Source organism: Sphaeroforma arctica, assembly GCF_001186125.1.
Source record: "Sphaeroforma arctica JP610 unplaced genomic scaffold supercont1.77, whole genome shotgun sequence".
In the NCBI taxonomy this organism is placed as follows: Eukaryota; class Ichthyosporea; order Ichthyophonida; genus Sphaeroforma; species Sphaeroforma arctica.
Genome location: NW_014040481.1, coordinates 16300 through 27531, shown reverse-complemented (window position 1 = coordinate 27531; position 11232 = coordinate 16300). Strand labels below are relative to the sequence as shown.

At 44.9% G+C, this 11232-nt stretch overlaps 1 protein-coding gene across 1 annotated transcript; it reads left to right on the top strand.

Annotated features, from left to right (window-relative positions):
- The first annotated feature begins 4728 nt into the window (after positions 1–4728).
- Positions 4729–10530, top strand: SARC_01837 (hypothetical protein). Its single transcript, XM_014304419.1, has 3 exons — positions 4729–5196; positions 5809–7002; positions 7280–10530. Exons 1-3 carry the CDS (start codon positions 5107–5109, stop codon positions 9140–9142), a joined length of 3147 nt encoding a protein of 1048 aa, XP_014159894.1. The 5' UTR covers positions 4729–5106; the 3' UTR covers positions 9143–10530.
- Positions 10531–11232: the final 702 nt, after the last annotated feature.

Sequence of the window (11232 nt, the reverse complement as noted above, 5' to 3'; positions counted from 1 at the left end):
TTCTTACCTTGCCAAGTAAAGGAAAAGTATTTTTTATTTGTAATTGATGGAATGTAACTTTTAAGTCTACCTTGGAAAAGATAGTCGTACCTTTCATTTTGCGTAGTATCTCGCTTATCTTTGGTAAGGGAAAACTATGTTGCGGAATTAGTTTGTTGATTGGCAACAGGTCTAGTACTACTCTTGTTTTACTAAACGGCCCATCAGATTTATATTGATCGACCGCTAAGAGAGCTAAGCTAACTGGGGTTGCATCATAATTGATTTCAATTAGATCCTGTTTTAATCAATCTTCAGTTTGAGTTTTGACAACGTCTTTGTGTCTCCAACTCACGTAGTTATGTGAAGGACACTTTAACTTAGAGAATTCGACGTTTGTTAAGTCAAGCTTAACGTACCCGTTAGAGAAATTAAACATACACCAGTCAGTTATTGCAATCTTCCTATTTTGTATAATTAAGTCCATAATTATATAGGTAAAGTGCGGAATCATATCCTTTGCTTCACCTTCCGGAGGTTTAGGTATCTTAAACATGTTACCATCTGACTGATCTTTATTTGGGTCTAGCACATAAGGCAAACCAGTGAGAGTTATGCCTAAACTGAGAAGATCAGTCATACCTATAATTAAATCGTATTTCTGAGACATGTCAGTAACGATTAGGTGAGTCTTTACTTCTCTTCTATCTGACAACATTATGTGTGCATAGTCAATGGCTTCTTCGCAAGTGGTAACTTTGCCATTTCCCAAGATTAAATTGGTTGTTTTGTTTTAGATAACCATATCTGTAGCGTAGGCTACTCGGCGTGAGATAGCAGAGACTTCAGCCCCTGGATAAAAAAGTGCTATAACATTTCTCCATTTACATAAACGGTTTGAAATATACGTTCATCTCCTTTGGTATAGATTTTATTAATTTTTTTCTCATAAATGTAACTGTCAGTGCTTAACTTGTACGTCCGGTATGTCCTTGCAATCATCTTTGTGCCAACCGTTAGTACCCTTGCAAGTAGTACACCTTTCATATAGGGATAATATTATTTATTTCAAAAATGGCAACTATGTATGATACAATGTATGAACATATGGTATGGCTCTCATAGTCGCTGTAGTGGTTCAGGAAAGATTGATGGGTGTCCGTGATTTGTAGATGCGTGGCCATACTTACGGTGTCCAAAGTCTGGATTGCCTGGTGCACACTTAACAGAGTCGTGTTTACCATTCCACTTGCCATCACGTTTAGTGAGGCTGTAACCACACTTCTTGCAAGGTGCTCTCTCCTTCCTTTCACCCTTTGGTTCTGTAGAAGTAGAGCCTTTACCACCTCCAGCAGTAGTGCGAGGTTTCTTCGTATTACGCGCAGTGTTATTCTCTAAGCTCGAGGTACTAAGTACTCTAGTAGATGGGTTAGTATACTTTTGAACTATCTTCTCAAAGACAGACTAAGGCGTAGATCGCAAATCACCATAGGCGATAATATCCTCATTGACCTTCTTAAAAAGGCTAGCCCCCAGAGTCTCCATCATCTGACAAATTAATAAATATTCGCCAGTATAGGTACGACCTCCCATCCGAGTGTTCATATGTGTCATTTGAGCTAGAGCACCTCGAATAGTAGTATCGTTTGCAAAGGACTTGCGAGACTCTAGAAGTTCACGGTCATACGCATCTTCAAAGAAGGCGTTAAGTATATTCTTGCGCAACTGGCGCCAGGGTAGGGCTCTCCATTTGGGCTCATGGGCCTTCAAGATAGTTTTCCATTCCTCTGACTCACAGAAATGAACAAAGGCATTCATCATCTGCTTATCCTTAAGGCTGGCAGACTCCTTAAGTTGGTCAAAGGCCTTCAGTGTATCCACTGTACTCTCATTAGTAGAGAAATCAACCTCAGCCTTCGCGTTACCTAGCTGCTTTATAATACTTGATTCGAAGCGTTTACGAGGCTCACGCTCAGTGCTACAGGCCGCTAGTGCCAAGATGGAGTCTATCACCTTTCTCTTGTTATTGATTAGATAGCGAATGTTATCTACTTTCTTATCGTGAAGGTCATAGTCATTCAATAGACGGTCCTCAAGGACTTGCATATCAGAACGTAATAGCCTGAGAAGATGTTGTCTGGTTCTCACTTCCTCGTCTTCAGAGCTAGAGTGGGTACCCTCTAGTGAGGTACCGGTATAACGATTACCAAAATTGTGATTACCAGGGTTAGATGGTAAATGAGGATCGATGTTATGAGGGTGTAAGCCTCACCGATTTCCATACGATCATAGCCTCTGACAGAAGAAAATTCTCCTGATGTCCATAGTAATTGCATTAATCAATAACTTGCCACTTATCAAGAATTACCGACGTAGCCTTTATCAGACTGGCACATCTGTTTAATGGCCTTGTCCAGATATCTGATATGTAAAATGGAAAAGGTATTAAAAAAAACCCGTTGAAAACCATTTAGGAAACTTAAGTTTCTCGTACTATTAAGAGTACGTTTATAGATTACGTACTGCTTATGAGTACGTTTATAACATAGAGTCTTATTAGGAGGCTCGGATATTACATCGGTTTAGACGGGAGATACCAAAGGAAGTGATAGCGATTGAAGAGCGATTGGGCGTGTTAGTAATTTTCAAATACTGATTGGGTGAGGGCTTGCCGTTAATGAAAATTGCCCGAAAGAAGAGTCATACCGGAGTTATGTCATCCATTTCGTGAAGAGGTTTGTCGGGCCTCGGGCGGCCCATCACTTTCGTCAAAATGTGTGTGGGTACTGGCGGCTGCAGTAAGGGGTGATAATCTGATGCGGTCGGGCGTTTTATGCGGCTCGGTTTTGCGGGGTTGCTTACATTTGAGCAGTAGCTGGCAGGCTCACTGCTACTATTGGGGGCGCCTTCGGCCACGGTCTTTTTGCTGGCGGGACAGGCTGGCTTGTGGAGCTGAATTGTATGAGATTGGGTGTGTCTTCATTTAGAGGTGCAAAGGTTTGGGATTTAAGGTCCTGAAATGGTACGTGTGATCTAATGTTACGTGTGATGGAAGATTGTCAATCTGTGTCGTATCTGCGTGAGGATATAAAGCTGTTATTTGGATGTGGCATGTGGCAGCAGTGTGTGTATATGTAGTGCAGTGACTTTGGTGTTTCTTATAGTGTTTCTATTAGGTATGTAAGTGGTAAGAAGTGACCTACATAGCAACATTTTCCAGTGACTTAGCAACTTTTTCATTGCCCATTTCCGCATCTGTTTGACTATATTTTCAGTACTAGGTTGTACATCATGTGATGGAGATTAAACAAAGTATATATTAATCATATTGATATCGTTATAGGGTGTAATCGTAGACCATTAGTATATATTTGCTAGAAGTAGTGTGGAACGTAGACTGAATTTAGTATGTAGAATGTATCAACCTCAATATCCACTCTCTAGTGTGGTAAACAGTAGTCTGCAATATAAATTATGTATTGTATAGACTGTAGAAGTGTTAGTGTAGCGTAAGGTATATTTTAGTATGTTTTGTCGTGTTGTACACGGAGGATTTTAATTTTTTTTGCTCAAAAAACGATATATTGATTTATATATACTATTGTTCAATATTCAGAAGGCTACATATGATACTATATCCAAAAAAAATAACAATAATATATAAAATATATAGGTAATAAATCCGTGGATGTCGAAGACTGGGGAGTCTGGAGGAGTGCTTGATATTTTTTTGTCAAATGGTGAGGAGCGAACAGAGTGCTTGCTTTCACTTTTTGCAGTGGTTTGCACTGTTTGCAGTCGTTTCATTGCTCCAAGAAGAATAAAATAAATAAAGTGAAACTGTGATGATTTCGATAAGGAAACTGTATATAATTTTTTAACGATTTTTTTTTTGGGTGGTGGACTGGTCTGGTGAGTCAGCCTCATAGGTTGCTATGGGTGGGTTTAAAAACATAAATGATGGTGGTTTATCACAAAGTGTCATCATTTGTTGAGAAACTTGGCCAAAATAAACTAAAAAAATAGTAAAAAAAACATAAATAATATGGAGGTGGATAAATATTTACTTGTGGATTATAGTAGAGCAGCAGCCGGCAATATAAACCAGGTGTTGATTTCCAAAAACATAGTTTGCTCATAAATTTTCCACAAAAAAACCACAACGCCGATTGTGTACAAAGTCATACTATATAAATATATACTATTTATTCCTTCAAAAAAACAACATTTTGTTGAGAAAAACAACATTTCGATTTCAAAAAAATACCGAGATTCGTTGCAAAAAAAACAAAACAGGCCTCTGGACGGCCAGGAGCTGGAGGGATCTTGCCTAATAATTTTTAAAATAAATATTTGTTTCAAATAGAAAAAGTTGTAAACTATTTGCAAAAAAAAGCTGTCGGATGTGTGCCGGTTTTAGTATATTCTCAATATCCGTACCAAAAATAGTCGTATTTCTAAAAATAAACGGTGGTAGGTGGTCTCACTCGACTCCGGAGTCCCAGATCTATTTTTAAATCAAAACGGACGGTGAAAATTAAAAAAAAATAGCCAACGGACACACCACTAAATATTATTTCACAGTAGGAGATAGAAAAACACACCGGGGCCGTCCTTGACCCAACTTTGACTGTAATTTCCGAAATATACTCGAAATGTGTGCGATTTTTCCGTAATTTTTCGTTTGCTCAGCAGTATTTTTTTTGTTGAAACGTAGCTCTCACAGCGAAATGCGTTTCAGAATATTTACTTTGTTTCGATAAAACTCCGTCAAGCACCATCATCTAAGTTGTTTCAAAAAAGCCGAGGGTCGAGGGTTACGTCTGCCGCTCCGTTGCTAACATATCGGCGTCTTGTGGTTTGTTTACGAGACACACTCCTAAACCGTGGATTTCTTGCAGCACATCGAAGATTGCCTTGTTGATGTGGATCCTTTTACCGCGTGAAGTAGATCAGTCAGGAGATCTGATCCGACGACGGGCTGACACATCAGCATCGGCTTCAAGCTCACAGTCGGAAGGGCTGCATCTGCAACCCAACTGTACTGTTACAACATAAGAACGACTAAGGCTTGTTCTAAACTTTTTGCTTCTCCAGCTTTGTGATAAGCAAGCAACCGGTCTCACTATGGAGAATCCACTGTGCGACCTTTGCGGGCGTAGTGCTACCATCATGTGCCCGTTGCGGAAGAGACCTTATTGCTCACGCGAGTGTCAGGTATGGGAGCTGGTGTTCCTGTATGCGTGCTTGAAGTAGTCTTACAACATCGTAACGTATACTACTGTGTATTGATGTGAATGTGTGGTTGTGTGGTTGATTGAATGTCCAGAGATTCATCTCGTTTAGTGAAATGCCAGAATTCGTCACGATGGGAGTGAGCGTGCATAATGTTTAGTAACCCATTTCTCACTGTTGAATAGTTCAGGTTATCATCTCTATAGTTCTCGTAGCCAAGTTTGTACTTCCATTGTCTATGAGTTTCGCGACCTTGTAGTATGAATCTTCGTTTTCGCAAATAATACCGGTATATTATACTCTATCCTAAGAATATATGATATTAGCTGTTTATCAGCTTCGGATTGTGGAGTTATCATACGGCCGCATTTTTGTTTAAAACACTTCACAGGCTGCCAATACTGCGTCTGCTTCACCAATCGATTCTCTCAGAGGGCACGCATGGCGTGTACTTCACCTACCAGTGCGCCTCCACTGAACATGTGCATTCTAAACACCGTTTGCACAAATCGGTTCGTTCGTTCTTCCGTTTTCCGGACTCACCATACTCTTCCTAACCCTAACCCTTGACATTCCAATCGACATGACATGTAGGAAAGCCAACCTCCGCGCCCCGCCAAGCGCATGCACCCCAATCCCTCCGCACCGTCAGCCTATGGTCTAGACCGACGACTACCTGGCGAGTCTGGCTATTCCGGTGGCAACAACTACAGCAGCAGTAAAGCGGGAGGGTACGGGAGCAACTATGGTACCGGCCAGGGTTTCTCGGGAGGGCAAAATTTTGCCGGGGGCTCTGGGTTCGGTGGGGGACAGGGCCAGTTCACAGCGCCTCAGAGCGGATTCACCGCCGCACAAGGGTTTTCGCCGGGAGGATTTACCGGCGGTCAATCAGGGTTTTCTCCAGGGTTTTCTTCCAACCAGGCTGGCTTTGGTGCTAACCCCTCAGGCTTCTCGTCGTCGCGGAAGCAGAGCTTCGCCGGTGGTGCTAACAATCCTGGCTTTTCCGTAGGAGCCGGAGGCAATTTCGCGAGTGGATCGGGCTTTACTGGGAGCCAAGCAGACTTTGCCGGAGGTCAAGGAGGATTCGTAGGGGGTCAGGGAGGGTACGGAACGTATGACCAGGGGTACTCACACCCAGCGTATGACCAACAGCGCACAACGGGATGGAGCCAGCCATCAGGAGCTAAGCAGAACTCGCTGCAACAGGTGCAGAATTTGATTGCGGGCGATGCCGGAACACAGAAGAGCATGTTCCCATGGAAACGGAGCAAAGAGAACGGCGGAGAGAGCGGGGATGGGGGACGCGATATCAGTCCACAACCGGGCGCGAATTCCAACAAACGTGCACACAACCAGCAGTCTGACACGGGAGGTGGTGCTTATGACGAAGGCAATGGTATGGGGCTCGATAGAAGCATTGCGCACGGAGGCAGTACGATGAATATGCAGGATATGGGTATGCAGATGAATATTGGTGATGTTAACGCCAACGCCGATGCGATGGCCAAGAAACAGAAGAAAGGAAAGGCTCAGCAGGAGGCTCTTGCCGCTGCCTGGGACCCGAATGATGCCGGGAAGAAGGGCAACAAGGACAAGAAAGAGAAGCCCAGTTTTGCGTGCACCGTGGAGGGTTGTCAACGCAAGTACGCGAATGCGTACGCTCTCAAGTATCACATAGAGAAGCACAACACCGAGGGTCCCCTGGCATGCCCGTTTGATGGGTGTACGCAGAAGTTCTGGTATAAGAATGACCTGTCCGACCATCAGTTTGCTATGCATGCCGACCAGGCAAGTTTGATTAGTTGTTGTGTTGTGTGTGTATCCGCCTGAGTGTCATGTGTGTAGGTGTAGGTGTCCAGTAACCACACAATCGAGGTTCCTGATGATTAATTCTTTTTCAGGAACTGCAGGGTGGAACGCGAATTATTGATACCTCTGATGTGTGAAATGTGGTAGAGTTAGATTGGCTTAGTTTATTCGATATGCACAATATTAGAAGCGAGTACGATGCACTCAAATTGGTATACATATATATACATACACACATGCACAAACGCGTACACAGGCAGACCCCAACGGGAAGAACGGTAAAGACCAACCAAGCGCGAATGCAAATACACAAAAGTTTCCTTGTACATGGGAGGGTTGCAAGAAGGAATACGGTAACATGTATCTACTCAAGTATCATATGGAACGTCACGAACAGCCCGGTCCCCTCGTATGTTCTTGGGACGGGTGTAACATGCGATTCTGGTACAAAAATGAGCTCACCAATCACACACGCTCACACGCACAGCAGAACAACGCCGCGCAAACCCTGGGGAGTAATGCCTTGGTGCTGTCCGAACTCAAGAACGGCAACAACAACAACAACAACGCCAACGGGTCCATGGGCAAGAAGAACGGCAAGAACGGTGGCATGGCTTTGACCATGGTCACCAGCAAGGGGGGCCGGGGCAAGGCCGCCTCGGGCAAGGATAGGGTCGAGCATCCCTGTGTGTGGGAGGGGTGCAACAAGGTGTATGGCAATGCGTACGCGCTCAAGTACCACGTGGAGAAGCACAACACCCCCGGGCCGCTTATTTGCCCCGAGGACGGGTGCGGCGGCCGGTTCTGGTACAAGACCGATTTCACCGACCACACCCGCGCCCACGAGCGTGCTGCAGCCGAGGCCAACGGTACGCTGACCGGCGCCGACGGCACCATCGACCAAGCCTTAAAACCAAAGGGACAGTTCCCGTGCACGTGGGGGGGGTGTCATAAGGTGTACAGCAGTGCGTATGCGCTCAAGTACCATCTGCAGAAGCACTCGAGCGAAGGGCCCCTGGCCTGCACGTGGGAGGGCTGTGGCAAGCGGTTCTGGTACAAGTCGCGTCTCACGGCGCACAACCGTGAACATACCGGCGAGAGCCACCCGTATCCCTGCACGTGGGAGGGCTGCGGTAAAAGCTTTGTGACCAAGAGCGAGCTGACCGTGCACACGCGCAAACACTCGGGCGAGCGCACCTTCCCCTGCCAGGTCGAGGGCTGTGAGGACAAGTTCTCAAGTCGCTTCAACCTCAACGTGCACATGCGCTGGCACACGGACAAGGGCCTGCTCACGTGCTCTTGGCAGGGCTGTGCGGATCAACGCTTCCAGTCACAGGACTCTCTGGCCGAACACATGCGCATGCACGACGCCTCCTTTGGCGGCACCATCATCGGCGACCACAGCAAGGAAGTGGGCCCCGTTTCCCGCATCAAACTAATCCCCAACAACCCGAATATGGGCATGCAGCAGCTTGCGGCCGCGGCGCCGGCGCCGGCTCCCGCGCCCAAGAAAGGCAAGTCACGCGGCAAGTATCTCTGCCCGTGGGATGGCTGCCAGGAGAAGTTCAGCTCGTCTACGAACTTACTGGCCCACTTCCGCACGCACACGGGGGAGATGGTGACCTGCACCGTGCCCGGCTGTGGGCTCGGGTTTGCGCTGGAGTCTGAACTGGAGCAGCATTTCAGGGGCGTGCACGGGTTGGAGTTGTACAAGTGTACCTGGGACGGATGCTCGCGCACGTTCATCAGCAATCAGCTGCTGACGGAGCATTTGCCGATCCACTCCAAGGGCAGCGGCGCCAAGCCGTTTATGTGTACCTTTGGGCCGTGCCAGGATAAATTTGCCACCTGGTACGAGCGCAAGATCCACATGATCACGCACGCGCGCGACAGGCCCTACACCTGCACGTACGACAACTGTGACAAGACGTACGCGTCCAGCGCCCGCCTTAAGAGTCACTCCAAGAAGCACACCAGCCAAGTAGGCGAGGGTGGCGAGGAGATTGACGAACACAAGTTTGTCTGCACCGTGGCCGGCTGTGGTAAGGAGTATCTCAAGGACTCGACCCTGGCCAACCACATGCTCAAGAAGCACTCGGCGGACGCTCGCATCATCTGAGCGGGGTAGGCGTGACGAGTTGACGACTAGAGAGGCGGGAGCGGATGGTGGCCCCGTCCCACGTGCACATGTGTGTAGTTTCATGGGGTGTGCACTTGTATATATGGTTACACGTGCATGTCCGATACATGCTGTTCGTACAGGTTTTTATAATGCGCTGGCGGCCCGGTGTTCCAGTACAACGTTGTGGGGTGTGACGAGGGGCATTCCGTGGACTTTTATCTGGCAGACACTACGCGGTAGAAACTAGGGCACTTCGGTGGCACAGTGGTTTATGTACAGGCACGTGAAGACGGTTGCATTGCCCGTCTCACGTCCTGGGGGTTTATTGACAAAGATTACATACGGGGTACATATGATTGAGACGTCAATCAAAGGTTTACACACGTGTGCATCGGACGCGCACACTCTTCCTGTGTGATGGGCTCAGAGTGAGGCAGCCTAACACAGGGCTGAATGAGGGAGTCTGTAGGCATACTTGTTGGTGCGTCGACTAAGCTACATGACTTATTGATAGGCATTGGGGCCCAGAACATGTGGCGATTGGATGTGGGTGGGGAGATCAGGGCGAAATTCGGGTGGGCTACAGTTGGAAGGAGTAACTGTTTCGCACGGTACGTTTTCGCTTGCCGTTTATTGTTATATATAACGACTATTTACACTAACACCGCTTCATACGCACTGACGCTTGTGGGCGCGCGTGTGTGTGTGGATAGGACTGGGTCGATTATTTCTGTTCTGCACAGTACGTGTATCATGTGCACACTCCTATACGTTAGCGAGGCGAAGGGCCACGCACCCGGGTGTCGGGGTGGTGCTGGTGTCTGGCAATACTCAACATACTGCATACATTGGGTGTACATGGGTTTATATATATATATATATATATATACCCTACAAAGAAAGTGGTTTGTACTGTTCACATGCATGGAGCCTGGTCGGGCTGATCAGAGATGGAAGTCATGCATGGGCGACGATTGCTCTGCGGGAATGCCGTGGGCAGACAGGGTAGACACGTATCTATACGTACACACAGACGTATGTATATGTGGATATGTGTTATCTATGTTTATAGGCATTTATATATATTGCATATATTATACGTATAGGTATATTTTATATATGTATATTTTATATATGTATATTTTATATGTATATGTATATGATGATACATACATAGACTTGAGATGGAGGTGGTACGAGAGGATGCAGCATATGTACAGAGTTGTTTAGTTTGCTGAGTACTGCTGCACTGCGCTCATCGGAGTCCTACTCATGGAACAGCCTGCATCGGGCTACCGATCACAACTTATTTAGAAGTTTGTATGTGTATCAATAGTTATTACAATTACAAAGAATTGACAACAAATTAAAGTTCTGGAAACGAAGAACGGCTCTTGAGATTTTAAATTGCCCAGTAGTGTTAGTTGGCATTTCAATTATTCATTACTTGTGGCCAGGATCGTATCTTTTGTATAAGTATATACATATTTACGGACACACAATCGCCAAATACTCGTATACTTGAGAGAGAATCAACTGTGGTCTCTCAACGACAAGGCTACAGAGAAGATAACAATTTACATTAACTTGCTATCGGAGGATATTTATGTATCTATGTATATCTATATTATATAGAGCTCGCACATTCCTTTCGAACTGTTCAAGTACTGAATCAACCCGTGCTACATTTCACTTCCACTGAGGTGTATTCATGTGCACAAACTACAAAGCTGAATAGTTCTAGTATATCAAAATAATAAATTTAAGATATCAGAATGACGAAAGTTCAATCCCCGTATACGAAAAAAAGGATAAAAATATTTTCTCAAAATGGTTATATATATATTTATATATATATATATATATATGTATATATATATATGTATATATATATATATATATATATATGTATATATATATAATATAGATATATATGTCATATATATATATAACTATATTTATATATATATATATATATATAGATATATCTATATATACATATATATGAATATATATACGTATATATATATATATATATAAATATATACATAATCACACACACAAACACGCACACACACACACACGCA

What these genes read in the sequence shown, in the direction of transcription:
- SARC_01837 (XM_014304419.1), top strand. Translation starts at nt 5,107, where the DNA reads ATGGAGAATCCACTGTGCGACCTTTGCGGGCGTAGTGCTACCATCATG. An exon ending in ATTGCTCACGCGAGTGTCAG is followed by an intron (nt 5,197 to 5,808) that starts GTATGGGAGCTG and finishes CATGACATGTAG; the next exon opens with GAAAGCCAACCTCCGCGCCC. An exon ending in TTGCTATGCATGCCGACCAG is followed by an intron (nt 7,003 to 7,279) that starts GCAAGTTTGATT and finishes ACGCGTACACAG; the next exon opens with GCAGACCCCAACGGGAAGAA.